Below are 17,850 nucleotides of genomic sequence, written 5' to 3'. Positions count from 1 at the left end.
AGTTAGTTTCGCTTGTCTTTAGAGGATGCTTGTTATCTGAGGCCCGATAAAATAATGGAAAATGTGACAATAAAGCCGCGAAAACACCGAGTACTTTAAATCATTGTACGATCGTTGCCGGTCGATGTGCGCGCGTGGCCTCTCGCGATATATCCGAGCCAGAAAAATCAATTTACGTCGCATTGATGCGATATGTATGCGGGTCACACGGAAACTGTAAGCCTTTTTCTGACCTCACATGCTGCTGTCGCGGTCCACCGTTCAACATTTCTCCTACACGTGACATAAACATGACACCCTTCCTCGAACGCTATCATAGACACGTTAAGACCGAACTGTGTAACATACGTCGCTTAGAAAATTTTACGCAACATATTCATAGTGTACCTTATCTGTTGCGAGAAATTATTCATCTTTTTCGAATCTTTTTAACATCCTCCAGATTTTTCGAGTTACATTGAGCTACTCTGTCTTCGTTAGAATGTTATCTATCGAAACGTAAGAAGAAGATCAACGTTAAATAGATCTAATATAGATGCTTAGAAGAATTATAAAGCGCGAGGAATTACATTATGATTGTCGTTTATTGGAACGTAAAGATGTTGTACTTTCGACCTTATCGCAAAAGGTAAGTTAAAGCAAATGGTTTTGTATTAGAATAATTAACGCTCGTTTTATTGTACATTGTTGTAATTTTGCATCTCAAATTTAAAGTATCGAAATAATATCTGCATCAGTTCTGACAGTGTACATAAAACGAATTTTCTAATATTCTTCGGTGGCTCAGCCACTTCAGCTTGCTTGGTAACCTACATGCGCTGTATGTTACACATGTTACATTACGTAATGTTACATTACGAATAATACGAATCGATTCAAATAAGATTGCCTGACAATTGTGCAGAATCGCACGTGATAATATTCGCGGCGCTCTTTTAACGCGATCATGATCTATTTGTTATTTTTGCTATTGTTTGTTCTAATTTACAGCGCTGATTGACATGTAAGGCAGTCCGATTGGATTTGTTAATAAATCGGGCATCCGTCAAGATCACTCGATGAATATGAACACGTGTGCACGGTACAAGTTGAACAGAGAGTCCCTTGTTCTCAACTTTTCAAAGCTCGGACACGATTTAGATGCTCGTTTACAACTAGTAGCAGTTCAGCTTAAAGTATCGACAGTTGATCTTTCGATCTTTTCATTGTGTTCTCGAACATTGCGTTCTCTTAGTAAATCTAGTTAACGATAAAAACAAATCGGTAATTATAATCGATTACTTGTATTACATATATTTGTTATAATTTGACAAATTGTTGTTTTGAGAAATCGAAATACTCTCGTTGTTCCAAATTTATAGTTACCATCAATATTTGGTAAATTAAAAAAGAAGTATACATAGATATTAATTATAATAGTATGATATGTGCAAGCGTCGAAAGAAGAAATTCTGTAAAAAAATTACGAGTAAATTCAAAGCGTTGTATTGATTTTATCGGCGTAAAGGAATTTAATATTTTTGAAAGCCGCGAGATATGTCTTGAAAGATAAATGTTACAAACTTTATGTGAATGTTATTTGCTAACATGATCAGTCCAATCGTGAAGATATGCACGTTAATTTGGTTGTCATTGTGCTTGCTAACTACGATCGCATTTTTCGATGAGATTAGCCGACTCGACATAGGATTGCAGAATTTTAAAGTGTCTGAAAGAAATAAGTTTAATTTGAAAGATAAAAGAAGCACAGATCGGTACGAATTAAATACCAGCTTGAAAAACCAGCTTCGGAAACCGTTCAGAGAGAAAGCTGACGCTTTGTCGCGCCTTTTAAAAGCTAACATCGATCGTTTGAGGAATGAGACCGATCAGGTAATGGGAAATTTTATAAATAAATAATGTACAAATAAATAATAATGTACTTATTGAAGTTCATAAAGTCTTCTTTGAATTTAAAATTCTAAATAAATATTTGCACATTTAGGATTGTAATTAAGATTGAATAAAGTTCAGTAAATATTAATTAGCGTTAATGAACAATATCTATTAAATAAAATTCGTAGCATTTAATAAATTTTAAATAGCGCTATTAACGTTAAACTTTTTTCGCAGCGACGAGCAATGATTTTAATTTAACGTAAGATTTTTACCAGGTGGAACTGGTGTTTCTCGTTGACGCTTCAGGGTCTGTTGGCTTAAAAAATTTTCACAGCGAATTAAATTTTGTAAAACATCTTTTGGCCGACTTTTCTGTGGAGCCTTCTACGACTACAGTCGCGATCGTAACGTTTGGTGGAAGAAGACACATCAGACGTAACGTAGATCAAATATCTCATACTAGTGACAATAATAACAAGTGTTACTTATTGAATAAACAATTAAATAATATTAATTACACTGGTGGTGGAACATACACGCGAGGCGCGCTTTTGGAAGCTCTTGTAAGCTGCCTACTTTCATTTTTTACTAACACTTATCTTACATTCATTCGCTATGAAATAGTTTTAGATATCAGTTTTCGAGTTTACATTATAATATTTTAATAAACTACAATTTGTAACTTTTTATTGTTATAAACTAGGCAAAAGATATGATGTTAAGAATTGTTCGCAGATATAAACAGAAACTAAATTCAAGATGATATTAAATTTATAAGATCCAAAAATGTTTTGAAATGTTTAATACAATTTGCTAGAGAATACTCGAGAAGGGTAGAGTGAATGCAAAGAAGGCAGTGTTTCTTATAACCGATGGATTTAGCAACGGAGGCGATCCACGACCAGCGGCAAACCTTCTGAAAACTGCAGGTGCAACGGTATTCACATTCGGAATAAGGACAGGAAACGTTGACGAACTGCACGACATAGCCAGCTCTCCTGGAGACACGTACAGCTATTTCCTCGATAGTTTCGTGGAATTCGAGGCTCTAGTACGACGAGCTTTGCATCGCGGTAAATATGAAATTTAAGCAAATTTGAACAAAAGTTTGAAAAATGAATTTTTTATACAAATATTTAATGAATGAATTGGCATTTGGTAAAATATTTATTGCAATGTTTAATACATTAATCTTTAAGGAAATCTTAAAGATAATTTGCAATCTGTCGCGTGACAATAAACAAATAAAGAAACAATGAACTCGATGAGACACGATTGTTTATTTATGCAAATGAACGTGAAGTACTTTATCTAATGTGAGCTCGTCTCGTTTCCGCTGTTACAGATTTGAAAGCAGGCAAATACATACCAGTGACGTATCCAGATAATTGTAATCTCTTATGCAGAAATATCAGCGAAGTCGGAAACGAACAAAATTGCTGCGATAATTTCGCAACCTGCGCCTGCGGCACTGTGACCGGACATTACGCTTGCATTTGCCCCGCGGGATATTTTGGCTCCGGTTTTCAGAGTTCTTGTCACCGTAAGTTTATCGATAATAGAAATTTCTCTATATTTATGCGATATCTTTTCTTCGACGAAGACAATCTCAATTTTCATTACGTTATATTATCTATGATTGCTGTATCATCACAGAACTAATGAATCAATGATATCTAAATAATTTTTTTCCACGATACACATACATATGACATTAATGATTACTCTGATATTTTGAAATAAAAATTAGATAAATGAACAAATTCGAATTGTAGGTATATTACAATATAATATATCTCTAAATTATAGAATATAAATGGTATTGATGCTAAGCAATTAAATAGCAATAATGAATTAACAATAGCAAGTTAAATTTAGGAAATTCAACGACTGCGCCTATCTATGAGTTCTGAGAAACCACTAATCACCATTAGACCGATGATCTTATTAAAATAATAGAATATTAATAATAGAATAATTAAATAATAGTATAATACTCGTAACGCTCTTACAAGTTTCATTTAACGAGCTTAATTTAATCTTTCTTCAGCTTGCCCAAATGGAACGTACGCATCTGGAGAAATCTCCGGTGATATCACGTCGATGTGCATATCATGCCCTGACGCGAATCAGGTGACTATTAAAGTACCTGCAACTTCCGTCGAGGATTGCGTTTGCGCTTTCGGATTCACCACGGATGGAAATAAATGCGAGGGTAATTGAAGATACAATTAAATTGCTCAAAACTTCATCGTTCTCTTTATTTAAATATTCGTCTTGTATTTTACCAAATATACCCTATGCCTACTGGAAGAGTAGGCATATTTCCAAATAATGGCGTTATTTCTTTAAGAGGATCGGGATATTGCGGTCTATAAGCTCCATATATTTCCAATTGAAATTGTGGTTTCGATGCAAGCCAACCGTACTATGAAAAAATACACGTTTTGAAATGTTAATTTAATTAATACTCACTCAAAATGATTAGGCGTGTTTTTTTCGTTTAATTAGAGAGTCATAGTATATTTAAGATTTAAATTACAAAATATTTTAGAAGTACCAAAGTCTAAAAGTTTAAAGAAATTTTTATAACATCGTTGCGGCAACAAAATAATTTTGTAATTATTACCTGATTATGGTAAGGTAATGAAAATTAAAATTTTTATTAATACCTCGCCACTAGTAGTAATCGGAGCTGGCAAACAAGTTTTTCCCTCTTCTCGCTCGAACGTTTCCGTGGCAATAACCGTTTGCTTTTCTTCGCACAATTTCTCTAATTCTTTCTGTAATTTCCTTCAAAATCGATCATTAACAAGAATTCCTTATTAGCGGCTACGAATCTTAATAATAAATCTTATATACATACTTGTGTTCATCTAATAACCATTCATACTTCTGAAACCATTTTATACGTAAGCGGTTTCTCTTGTGAATTTCCTCGGTTAAATTTTTATAAGTTGCTACAAAATCGCGAGGCTTTTTGCACCGTGGATCCATTATTTTTGCTTTTCTTCCTAATGCAAATGAATGTTGAAATTCTTTAAAAGTTGTCCAAAAATATTATGCTCGTTTGCAGTGAAGTTTGAAATGATAGAATTATTGAAACAAGATTGCGAAGAACTTCGTCCGTATTTCAAAAGCAAAAGAAGGCAATTACGTTAAAGCTACTCTTCCTAACTATTTCATGTCGTATCTATCGCTAGTTCATTAATCATTAATGACAGAATTTGATTTCTTTTTTTTTTTTTTACACTGAGATAAATTTCGTATAATAGATGAGATTTAAGTTTCTTAGATAAGGTAAAATATCTTTTTGTAATTCCATGATATCCTAATGGTTCTATTATTCTTTTCAATCTTTATTACAAACAAGTCTTAATAACAAATACTTCAAAAGCATTTCTTTCACATTTCAAATATTCAATCATTCTTCTTATTTCACAGTTATAACATGTCCACGGTTAAGAGTACCGGAAAATGGATATTTGGTAAAAGCAAGCGCATGCAGCAACGTCGTTCACGCAGCCTGTGGCATAAGATGCAGAATCGGTTTCTACCTGACGGGCGACAGTATTCGACTTTGCGGAAAAGACGGTAACTGGTCCGGAAACGAACCGAAATGTTTGCGTGAGTCTCGTTACATATCTCTATTGAACGTAGTTGGTTCGATTGCAATATACATAAACGATACTGCAAATTTACATATTTGAAGCTTTTTTACTCGTTTATGAAACCTTTTCTTTTCCAACTTGTCATTCGTGTGCTGAAACAGTGAAAACCTGTCCGGCACTTCGAGTTCCTACACATGGACGAATGCGTTGTCAAAACGACGAGGACCAACATTTGAGCACAGAAGATACGACAATGTATCCAATCGACTCTCGTTGTCAATTCAGATGCGAAACCGGTTATCAACTTCGTGGAAGTAAAGTTCGCAATTGTCTACCTTTGTCGCAATGGGACGGTCTCAAAGCTATGTGTACAGGTAAATTCTGCAATCTTCCTTAACATTAATATATGCAAAACATTAATATGAGTAAAGATAATTCTAAATTATAGTATGATATATTTGATTGATGATATACATAGATTGGATGGAAGCTTTAATAAAAATAGTTACAAGATTAATAAATATGATAAAGATGACTTTTACCTTAATTTTTTCCTCGAGTTCTTTGTTAGTCTTTTGTTTATAAATACTTGAATTCTACCTCCTTACTTAATTACACATGTGTATATATCGTTCATAGCGATAAAATGTGAACCTCTGAAACAAGTTGCGAATGGACAAATTTCGCCTGAAAATTGTTCGGGACCGGAAAAGCTACCGTTTGGGACGAACTGCACTATAACGTGTAAAAAGGGTTTCGTACTCGAGGGTCCACGTTTCAGACATTGTAGCGGCCGTTCTGGAGTCTGGTCGCAACGTCGAACTGTTAATCGATGCATAGGTAATGTAACATCCAAAATTTATGAATTTCAATTCTTGTGATTTTTCAAGTTATCGCATTAATTTATTTTGTTTCTTCTTTCTTCTTTTTTTTTCAAAGATAAAACACCACCTTCGATAATCTGTCCATCTGACATTATCACTGAGAGCCTTCCAGGGAAGAAATATGCCAGTGTAAGCTGGACAATACCGAACGTGACTGACAATGTGGATAAATCACCTGTGTTATGGAGTAAACCATACATTACTTTCCCTTGGAAAGTAAAGATTGGAACACGTACAGTAGTGTACGTGACGCAAGATTCATCTGGAAATAGAGCTAGATGTAAATTTAAAGTTAAAGTTCTTGGTAAGTTAATTTCATTCACATAAGTCATATCCTAACTCTAAATGCTCCCCTGGAACCTTGCCTATTTAGTAGGACTATAATAGCAGTGACTATAATATAAATATGTTGCGACTATAAGATGATTGTTTGTAATGCGCTACAATAATTTTGCTTAAATATTGGAATATAATTTTTGCAGATAAAGAACCACCAATGGTCGAGCATTGCGTAGATCCTCCGATACTTTACACCGATAATAGAATCGGAATAAATAACGTGACTTGGGACGAACCTGGTTTTCACGACAATTCCAAAACTCCTGTACAAGTAGAACAAAATTATCTTCCTGGAGAAAACACGTTTCCTATCGGATTAACGCAAATAGTGTACAATGCCATCGACAAGTACGATAATAAGGTGTCTTGCGTGTTAAACATCACTATAAAAGGTGCCACGTTAACACGATTAGCTTGTACTTCATAAAATAATGTATCATATAATTTAATTAATTATAAATAAGCAAGTTTTAATTTTTATCGGTTAGATGCTTGTAAAGAAATCCCAAAAGTGTTGAACGGTTACTCCAAGTGCAGTCCACCATCAACGAACGAGACGAACGAGTGCACTATAACTTGCGAAGAGGGATATGGATTCGCGTCTGAAGAACCAAATGTTGGAATCGTGGAAAATATTTTGCTACTAAAATGTAACGGGAATACGTCAAATTGGCTTGAAGAAAATTACATTCCTGATTGTTCGGGTTTGTTAAATGTGACAATTTCTTTGTTTGATTTAACAGATATGATATAATTTATAAATCTTCAAATAAATCATATCGAGGATTTACAATTTTAATACAAAATAATCAGATATAAGAGATGACGTAAATTCTTTTTTTTATCTTTTTTCTTTTTATCGTTGTATAGAGTCTACAATTCCAAAAAGTGCATCTCAAGAAGGAAGTATTATATTAGAAGGAAACGCAACAAATATATGTGACAACCAAACGACACTCCGTGAAGTAAGTATTTGTCAATTCTTTGTTTATCAACTTTATAATTGCTCATATAAAATCATTTTTATTATAATGTAATTTAGCTGAGCAAATATATTACCGCCGATTTAACGTCGATATTGCTCGACATTTGTGGAAACGATATCGAATGCGACCTCATTACCTTCGATCCTGAATGCGAGGAGATTCTTCCATCCTCGACTACAGTGTATTCCAGTGTAATAAGAAAACGAAGAGAACTTAATTACAATGATATTTCCAAATTATTTATAACTAATATAACGACAACGAATGATATTAACTCAAAATCAAAACGAAATGTTAAAATAAATGATAATAGAAGTAAAATGAAATTGAGGAAGAAGAAAGAAAAAATTGAATTGAAATTCAAATTTTTAGGTAATCTGATCATCGATAAAATTTTAATAAAGGAACGTGTATAAACGTGAATATGAAACAGATCTTGAACATTTACGTATATAAAATATTATTTAATGTAGGAAAAATAATCGAAGAGCATCTTCACAATCCACGAGAAGGAATCGAGAAATTGCGACAAAAGCTCGAGTCGTTGTCAAAATCTGGGAAATTGAACTTATTCAACAACAGAACAAATCAAGAAATCGCGAAACTCGCGTTAAATTTGCATCTTATTTTTAAAAATTTTGAGGAAATCTGCAATCCAGGAAGCATCTTAAAGAGACATACTTGCGGTAAATATAATTCAATGAGTTTCCTCTGATCTATTAGGAATTATTAATGTTCTATAATCGTGTTTATTTAAATTTTAGTCAAATGTCCTTTGGGAACCTTCTTCAATTCCTCGACCAAACGATGTCAACCGTGTTCCCTTGGAGAATATCAAAACGTAAGTGGATCATTGAACTGCAAACGTTGCCCTGAATACACTTCGACAAAAAAAATGCACTCAAAATCTCCACAAGATTGTATACGTAAGTACTTTATAAACAGATCCTCCTTTCAACATCAATTCATTTTTATTATTCGTTTTCTCCACTTTCGTAAAAATTATTTCTCTATAAAGGTAATATTTGTATATATTTTTTTATTTAGACTTATGCAAGTCAGGATACTATTCTCAAAAGAAGCGTTATCAGAACGTACGATTAGCTCTTGAACCTTGCCTAATGTGCGACATTGGATTTTATCAACCAGAATATGGTCAAACTCATTGTCTTTCGTGTCCACCTGACACTACTACTAGAAATCATGGATCTAAAAGTATAAACGAATGTCTACCTCTTTACAAAATCGAAACTAATATCTGTGATATAGAATCGTGTTTCAATAATGGACAATGTATACAAGAAGAAGACAGTTTTAGTTGTGAATGTCCTGACTATTATGTCGGTAATTATTTAATTTATTTTTACTTCATTAAACGATAATACGAAATAAGAAATACAATTATACATAAAACTACTGATTAGGCTCTAAATGTGAAACATTCCAAAATCCGTGTGATTCTTCACCATGTTTGAACGAAGGAATATGTAATATTCAAAGTTTAACGAACAATACTATAGGATATTCTTGTACGTGCAGAAATGGATATTCAGGTAGCAACTGTGAGGTAAAGCAATTATTATCTATTCAAATAACCAGAGTATGATTAGAAATAAATTAATTAATAATTAAAATAAAATATATAGCTATACATTGACGAATGTACCATTAATCCCTGTCGAAACAATGGCACATGTGTGAGTACGGAGAATGATTATGCTTGCGAGTGCAAAAGTGGTTTCGAAGGTATATTTGCAAACTATGATAAAATAATTATTATTAAGTGATTAATTTTTAAGAAATATATCAATGCATAATAATTAAAATATATTAATAAATTAGGAGAATTTTGTGAAATCGCTGTGGATCATTGCGATCCATCACCTTGCATGGAGGGATCTACTTGTCGCAATGTTAACGACACTTGGAAATGTTTCTGCAAACCTGGTTTTCTCGGTCGCTATTGTAATTTATTGCCTTGTGATTGGTTACCGTGTAACGAAAACTCATATTGTATAAATATTGAAGAAGAGAATGCAACAATAATGAGTTACAGGTGACCAAGATAAGAATATATACACATGTATATATGGGATTGTAGATTCATTAATAAAACATAAAAAATTTCTTGATTATCAGGTGCGTCTGTATAGATGGTTATACCGGAGAAAATTGTGGTATAGAGATGAATTATTGTGAGAGCAATCCATGTTTGAACAATGGAAAATGCACAAATGATGTTCTCAATTACACATGCACGTGTCCTATGTTATTCACAGGACGTCATTGCGAGACTGGAAAGTATAGTCTTAATGAATATTCATTTTTATACAAACAAAAATAATCTTGCGTATTAAAAAGCTTTTTCTACTAACTGATAATTTCTTCTTGAATAATTTATCGTGTCTTTATAGAATTGTTCTCCGATTATACGATACGCTTTAGTAAATCGGGAACCACAGATTATATCAGTATGAAAGGTCCTACGATAAATCTTTCCAAGGTAGTAAATGATATTAAACGATGTAACGAAGAGAAATAAGTAACTTATTTTTATTTTATCATTAATTTTAGTTAACTACGTGTTTGTGGCTTCAATCGAAAGATACGTTTAATTACGGCACTGTGTTGTCGTACGCTACACGTTATTACGATAATGCATTCACTTTGACAGATTATAACGGGTAATGAAATAAACTTCTTAATAAAAGTTTAGAAAGTATTTGACTCACATGAAATATTACTGTCTTGATTTCGTAGGCTGGTAATATATCTCAATGGCGAGAAAGTAATAACCGATATTAAAGTAAACGATGGTCATTGGCATTTCGTTTGTTTCACCTGGGAATCGGAGAATGGCTCTTGGAATATTTTTATCGACGGCCTTTTGAGAGACAATGGTATCTACTTGTCGAAAGGAAATTCCATTCAAGGTACCAAACGTTAAAGAGATAATACTATCTAATATTCTGTAAAAAGATAATATTGAAAGAGATTTCCTACAAAAAATATATTAAAATAGAAAAAATAATGCTTCTTCCAATTAGGAAATGGAACTTTTGTAATTGGACAAGAACAAGATCGCGTCGGAGGAGGATTTTCGGAGTTAGAATCGTTTTTAGGAAAACTAACATTATTAGATATTTGGAGCACAGTCTTGGCAGCCAAAGATATCAAACATTTATTCAACACCTGTGAAAAATACCATGGTAATGTAATTGCATGGGCACAAATGCAAGAACACGTGCACGGTGACGTTGCGGTAATTATTTCTTAATATAGATGATTGTACTTCTATTACAATTCTATGATAAATTTTTTATTGTTCCTGATATTCTTAGATATTAAGCACTCCATTCTGCCGTGGCTGTCCTTTACCCGTAGTACCATTTAAAGGTAACATAAACGTCAGCGAAGATGCATCAAACATTACCTATCATTGCGACAGTGGTTACGTGGTGCGATTTCATGGTAGGGAATACCGATCTTTAACAGTGAAGTGTCTTAAGCAAGGACAGTGGGAAGGATATTACACACCTGTTTGCGCAAGTAAGTTGCAATACTTTGTAATGTTATAATTATATGCTTAATTAATCCTCTTCTCCTGGATGAATCATGAAATATTAAATATAAAAGAACATTTTCTTCGTCTGAAAATAATAGTTGATTTTGTATAAATTAAAAGTTTATGAAATTCTGTATAATTCCGTAATTCTCGAATGGAATACTTTGGAATACAATACTTTGCGACCTTAACAATTTGTGTCTCATTTAAGGAAGAAGATGCGGATTTCCGGGATACTTCCCTCGAGGTCGTATACAAGGTAGATCGTATCTATTCGGAGATGAAATATATTATTCTTGTTTGATCGGTTATGAACTTCGAGGAAACCCTCGTAGAATTTGTAATGCCAATGGAAAATGGAGCGGATTACCTCCAGTTTGTATAGGTAAAGATTGTATACTTTCGAGACAATACATATTAATATCATAGAAGTAAAATATTAATATTCATTAATTATTTACTTTTAATTCTTAACAATTGTCTATAACAGGAAAAACGTGCAAAAATTTATTGGCTCCAGAGCACGGGGACATCGAGTACGTGATAGAAGAATATGAAAGGGATGATCTTTCCATTCTACAGGTATGATTCATTTACAAATATTGTGCAAAGAAGGGAGGAATTTTTATTGAGTATTATTTATAGGTAGGGCAGCAAATCGAATTCAAGTGCGATGTTGGATTTCATGTAAAAGGGGAAAAGCTTTTAACGTGTTTGGAATCTGGACAATGGGATCATGAAAGGCCTTCGTGCTTGCCTTATAAATGTCCACCACCAAAAAGGTAAGAGACATAGTAAAGAAAATTACTATAATTTCATACTATATTACCATAATTTTATAGTGAATAAACAGTTTTTTATAATATTTACGTAGGATTAATTACGGATACATAATTTCTTCAAATTCGAGAAATCTACACGAAAGTTCTGTCACAAAATTTGATTTACAAGCGATTAATGACACGCTCGAAAAGGACTATGATCTTAACGATATTGTTGGATATTCTTGCTATCCGGGATATAAGTTTGAGGGCAATCATAATTTGTTGAGCGAATTTAAGCTTCAATGTACGGAAAATGGTACTTGGGTTGGATTTGTTCCTGATTGTGTACCTTTAAAGTGTCCATGGCCCGACATCGTGGATAATGGAAAATTATTGTTTAAAACACAAAACAATGATACCATTGAACTTCTAAAAACAGAAATGGGGTCTAATAATACGAATATAGGAATTACATCAAGAGACGATGATATCGGAAGAAATCAAAGTTTAGAAGACCAATTTGCCATTGGTTCTGAAATTCTAATAAAATGCGATGTAGGATATAAATTAGTCGGTGATAACTTTAGAATTTGTACAGACAATGAAGAATGGTCATCCACGTTATCGTCTTGCGAACCTCAAGAATGTCCCATCTTAAGTCATCCACTTCTTCAAATCCTTAGTGAAGAAACAAACTCAAATAATCATACTGCTACTTGGAAAAATGATCAGAATAAAAAATTGGATGGCAAGGGACCATATAATGGTACTTATGAGAATCTAAAGTATTTTGTAGAAGGTCATACTTATATGAAAAAGATAGTCTTTAGTTGCAACAATGGAGAAATTCAGTTGAGTAATGCAAACATTCAAGATTCTATCTCTGATTTAACTTGGTTTTGTAATGAGCATGGTAAATGGCAAATAAATGACAATATATTATTAAATGACACTATCAATAAACTCTTGGTTAATAATGAAATTGATAGAATTTGTCAGAAATTTATGTGTGACTTGATAACAGTAAGTAATATAATTATTTTCAGAAATAAATATAATTTTTAACTATGAAATTAATGTTAGATTACTATTAGGTTCCAGAATACAGTTACATTATCGAGACAAATTATACAAGAACTGTTAATAGCACTATTACATTCAGATGTCATCAAGGCTATATTCTTAAAGGCAATGAAAAATCTGTTTGTCTTCCAAATAATACTTGGACTACTATTCCTTTTTGTAAACGTATGTTCTGTCACAAATATTTTCAAAGATTTTTACTCAAAAGTTTGAACAAACATTTATTTTAGCTATAATGTGTCAAAAGCCACCTAAAGTTGCAAATGCAGTTTTAAAAGAAGATAATATCGAAGCAGTAAACTTTACATTTGGTCATACAATTACTTACGAATGCATACCTGGATACCAAATGCTTGGTCAAGGAAATGTAAGATGTCTTGCAAATGGGAAATGGTCCAGAATATATAGTAGATGTTCAAGTAAGTTCAATATTACATAATATATAATATTGTATCATCCTTTCTTGATTAATTAACATTTATAGGACTTTCGTGTAATAAACCAAAACTTCCATTTGGTGCAACAATTCGTGGTCGTTCTTATTTGTATCAGGATCAATTGACATATGTGTGTCCTAGTGGTAAAAAGCAAGGATTGATTACATGTAAGGCCGACGGACATTGGAGCGATTTACCGAATTGTAATGATAATTAATAAAAAAATATCAATATAGCTTCATATAGCTGCAATATAGACTTTACATATAAAGATAAAATAATATAGCAAATTTATTTACTAATTTTTTTATTAAATGACCACAATTATTAAATCTTTAAGATTTTATACCTTATCATTTTACATCTCATAAGTATATTTTCACAAAACAATGTTACTGTACAAGAGAGATAATGTTCTATCAATAAATTTCAATGTTACACATCAAATATTCTACGTACTTAACTATAATTGGAAATCAAACTAGAACTAACTTTGACAAATTGTTACTAATGAATCTTTAATACTGAACACTTGACAAATTTCTAATTCTACTATCTAAATTAGATGATAAAATCAAATGTTTTCGTGGTCTGAAAAGGTAATGTATTGTTGTATACAATTGTTAAAAAATATTGAGAGAAATATGTTGTAGAAGTTAGGAGTAAGTTATGATTTTTTGATGTAAAAAGAAAAAAATTAATATGTATAACAACACATTATTGATAATTCATCACAAATACATATCTGTTTATATAGTACATGGTTTCTTGATATAAATAGGATTTATACATGTATAAACGCACAGTATCAGAATAGTTGAGGAAGAGCAATGAAAGATAAAAACATGAAAATAATTTGTTGTATGAAAAATTTGAGTTATTTATATTTGTCTAACGTTGGTGTGATAAAAACGGAGCACCTTTCATGATATTTAATTTGTATTAGCATGGCTATACTAAAAGGAATCATCCTTTCTTAACAAATTTTCACTGCTCAACATTTTTAATTTCTTAGACCTATGTCCAAGATATTACAGAATTAAATATACTTCAATATTATCAACTGAAATTTAAATGCATATGTATACTGGCTCTTAGAAATACCATAAAGGAATTATACAAAATTACTCTTATATAATCATTCAGAATAAAGAAACATAAATATCATTAATTATTTTGTAAAAAAGAATACCCCAAAGCTTAGCCATACTAACATAATAATTTATCTACAGTGTTGAACACTTTTCAGAGTTCTGAGTTTGCAGTATGAGAATATTTGGGTTTCAGTTCTTCAATTCGCTTAATAAAATCTGTTTTCTCTATGCAACCATCACATGTTTCATCCCAGTCACTCAAGATTTTCCTCAAATCACGTACTTTAAGCTTTTTTAAATCAACCGTATCAATATCAATTTGTTTCTCTGAAATTAAATGAGAATATCATACATTAAAGATTAGAAAAACAATTTAATTTGATCATTCAAATTATTTATAAACATAGAATTAATTAAAAACAAACATACCATATCTCAAATCACATATTTGAGAATCTTTCTTCTTCAATTTTTCACATACTTTATTTGCAGGCATAGACCAAGATATAGGTTTACTTAATTCACTTAAAATACCTGTGGCAGATTCTTCCAGACCACCTAAATAATAACACTAACAAAATAAAAAGAAAAATTTAATTAATATAATTATAAACTGCTTATTACGTTCTAGTGTCTATAGCAACAGTGTATTATTATAAATACTTACAAATCTGTTTTCCTTAGATTTAGTACCTTTACAAAAGTCTTTAAATGCTGCTTCGATCTTTTTTGTATCTTTTTTCACATCTTCACTTAAAGTATTCACAAACCTTTCCACAGTATTTATACATACTAAAATATTATCAAATTTAGAAAAGTGAAAAAATTAAATAGTATACAAACAATAAATAAAATATTAATTTACCTTCACATTCATCATTTTTCAAAGCTGTGACAGTATAAACCAATCCAAGAATAATAAAGGAAGTTAATAATACTGAACTATTCATTTTGAATGTATTTTCTGCAATAATTTTTTAATTTTATACTCTTTATTTTTAAGAAACTATATTACATTACATAAATTAACAAAACAAAAAAATTTTGAAGTTTTATATAAAGATTAATAACCGAATAAAATAAAACTTCTTAAAAACAAATAAATAGAATATATTTAAATTACATATATTAAAGATGGATAAATATACTAATAATATTATGTTTTTGTTAAACTTCTAATTATATGATCTCTTAAAAGATATAATAAATACAAATTATACTAGAAACTTATGTTTCTTAAATAGAAATAAGATATTAATGAAAATTTAGAAAAAAGAAGCATAACAAAAATTAATAAAACAGAGAGTACATTTATGTTTACAAGGTTAACATAAATGATAATGGAACACAACTTACATATTGTTGTGCCGATAAAGTAATTCGTGTATTACGTGGAAAATATCCTTACTACGTTGTAACACAAACACTCTAAAATTTTTAATTCATTCACTTGCTATTGCAACAAAACTTTTAATACAGCTACATAAGTTTCATCCACGCTTCACTTTATACTTTATACACGTTGGATTCTGTCAAAAGCCCGGAATCCCAGCTGGCGCATTCTGATTGGCTCTAACATCCTCTGACTCACATTTAACATTACGTCTTGTGATTGGTTGATACGAATTCATAAAAAGATAAAAAAAATTCGCATACAGAGAAGTGAACCTAAAAGAACACGTGTGCTACTTACATGCAACAATATGGCGCCGCGCAGAGAATTTCGATCTAACCTCAATTCGACAAAAGTATCGAAGAAAAATACCAAGAATTGGTATGCAAATTACTTAGAATGGGGAAAATTAAGTTCCTTATTCACAGATCCAAGAAAATTGTTTTTAATTGGAAGACTATTTATCATTTTGGAAATCATTCTGAACATATTGATTATCGAAAGGATACCATATACAGAAATCGACTGGAAAGCATATATGCAAGAAGTCGAGGGATTTTTGAATGGAACGTTGGATTACTCGAAATTGAAAGGTGACACTGGACCATTAGTCTACCCTGCAGGATTTGTTTATATATTTTCTATATTGTACTTCATCACGGAACATGGAACAAAGATAAAAATAGCACAGTATTTCTTTGCAGTTCTTTATATTGTGCTACTCACATTAGTTTTTCGAATTTATACGAAAACTAAAAAAGTTCCTCCGTATGTTTTGATCATTATGTGTTGTACATCTTATAGAGTTCATTCTATATTTACCTTAAGACTTTTTAATGATCCAGTTGCAATGGTGTTGTTATTTGCTAGTCTGAATGCATTTCTAGATGACCGATGGTATTTAGGCAGTATTTTTTATAGTATGGCTGTGTCTGTAAAAATGAATATTTTGCTATTTGCACCAGCACTTCTCATAGCTTACATATGTAATTTAGGAATATTCAAGACAATAATACACTTACTTATATGTGCCTTAATTCAGTTAGTATTAGGTCTTCCTTTTCTACTTAATAATCCATTTGCATATATAAAAGGTGCTTTTAATCTTGGAAGGATTTTTGAGTTTAAATGGACAGTAAATTGGAGGTTTCTACCAGAACATATTTTTGTCCATTCATATTTTCATGTATCATTGTTAGTGTTGCATATATTAACTTTAATTTGCTGTACATCAACATGGATAAAATATATGAAGTCGTATGCAAAATTAAAGTATATGGAAAAAAGCTTGCAACCTCAACTAAAAAAGAAAGAGAAAGTAGATATGTCTACGATGAGTCAATTATTTATTTTTCCAATGTTTGCTGCAAATTTTATTGGTATGACTTTTAGTAGATCATTGCATTATCAATTTTACATATGGTATTATCATACATTGCCCTATATTGCATGGTGTACAGACTATAAGACTGTAATAAAATTAACAATTTTGGGCATAATAGAATTATGCTGGAACACTTATCCAAGCACCATGTTCAGCAGCATTTCATTACATATATGTCATTTGATGTTGTTATTTGGTTTTATGAAACATAAATCTAAAACTGAGAAAGGAAAATAAATAATAAATAATTTTTGTATAATATATATGTCTACTTTTCCCTTTTTACCTTCCTATATATTTATTTCATTTTAGATTTGATTAGATCAGTTTTTAAGAAATACCCATGTCCATAACATTTAAAGAATTATTTTTGTTTTTGTTTTTTTAGTGAAAATATGACTTTAATATTATATTTTAAATAAAATTAAATTC

General features: G+C 31.4%; 4 protein-coding genes across 4 annotated transcripts; 2 read left to right on the top strand and 2 right to left on the bottom strand.

Moving 5' to 3' along the window:
• Window positions 1-26: 26 nt before the first annotated feature.
• LOC139987518 (sushi, von Willebrand factor type A, EGF and pentraxin domain-containing protein 1) lies at window positions 27-14,260 on the top strand. The gene is made up of 33 exons (XM_072003861.1): window positions 27-628; window positions 991-1,872; window positions 2,154-2,441; window positions 2,696-2,951; window positions 3,224-3,421; window positions 3,929-4,093; window positions 5,323-5,505; window positions 5,651-5,863; window positions 6,129-6,329; window positions 6,429-6,677; window positions 6,856-7,104; window positions 7,201-7,416; window positions 7,583-7,677; window positions 7,755-8,070; window positions 8,172-8,384; window positions 8,463-8,624; window positions 8,746-9,042; window positions 9,123-9,265; window positions 9,345-9,444; window positions 9,541-9,754; window positions 9,838-9,991; window positions 10,109-10,201; window positions 10,273-10,382; window positions 10,459-10,631; window positions 10,746-10,960; window positions 11,040-11,247; window positions 11,475-11,648; window positions 11,754-11,845; window positions 11,909-12,045; window positions 12,138-13,050; window positions 13,122-13,275; window positions 13,341-13,529; window positions 13,595-14,260. The coding sequence occupies exons 2-33, from the start codon at window positions 1,573-1,575 to the stop codon at window positions 13,762-13,764; spliced, it is 6,840 nt and encodes a 2,279-aa protein (XP_071859962.1). The 5' UTR covers window positions 27-628; window positions 991-1,572; the 3' UTR covers window positions 13,765-14,260.
• LOC139987503 (uncharacterized) lies at window positions 4,119-5,327 on the bottom strand. Its single transcript, XM_072003836.1, has 3 exons — window positions 4,745-5,327; window positions 4,551-4,671; window positions 4,119-4,306 (listed from the first exon to the last, which is right to left on the bottom strand). The coding sequence occupies exons 1-3, from the start codon at window positions 4,873-4,875 to the stop codon at window positions 4,163-4,165; spliced, it is 396 nt and encodes a 131-aa protein (XP_071859937.1). The 5' UTR covers window positions 4,876-5,327; the 3' UTR covers window positions 4,119-4,162.
• Window positions 14,249-16,156, bottom strand: Manf (mesencephalic astrocyte-derived neurotrophic factor). The gene is made up of 5 exons (XM_072003809.1): window positions 15,998-16,156; window positions 15,507-15,605; window positions 15,309-15,433; window positions 15,071-15,212; window positions 14,249-14,968 (listed from the first exon to the last, which is right to left on the bottom strand). Exons 2-5 carry the CDS (start codon window positions 15,589-15,591, stop codon window positions 14,793-14,795), a joined length of 528 nt encoding a protein of 175 aa, XP_071859910.1. The 5' UTR covers window positions 15,592-15,605; window positions 15,998-16,156; the 3' UTR covers window positions 14,249-14,792.
• A 66-nt stretch (window positions 16,157-16,222) lies between these two features.
• Window positions 16,223-17,679, top strand: Alg3 (Alg3, alpha-1,3- mannosyltransferase). The gene has a single exon (XM_072003707.1). The coding sequence runs from the start codon at window positions 16,345-16,347 to the stop codon at window positions 17,653-17,655; it is 1,311 nt and encodes a 436-aa protein (XP_071859808.1). The 5' UTR covers window positions 16,223-16,344; the 3' UTR covers window positions 17,656-17,679.
• The last annotated feature ends 171 nt before the right edge of the window (window positions 17,680-17,850 follow it).

This window comes from Bombus fervidus, chromosome 1, assembly GCF_041682495.2.
Source record: "Bombus fervidus isolate BK054 chromosome 1, iyBomFerv1, whole genome shotgun sequence".
NCBI lineage: Eukaryota > Metazoa > Arthropoda > Insecta > Hymenoptera > Apidae > Bombus > Bombus fervidus.
The sequence above is the reverse complement of the archived record's forward strand: the minus strand, read 5'-3'. Positions and strand labels throughout refer to the sequence as shown.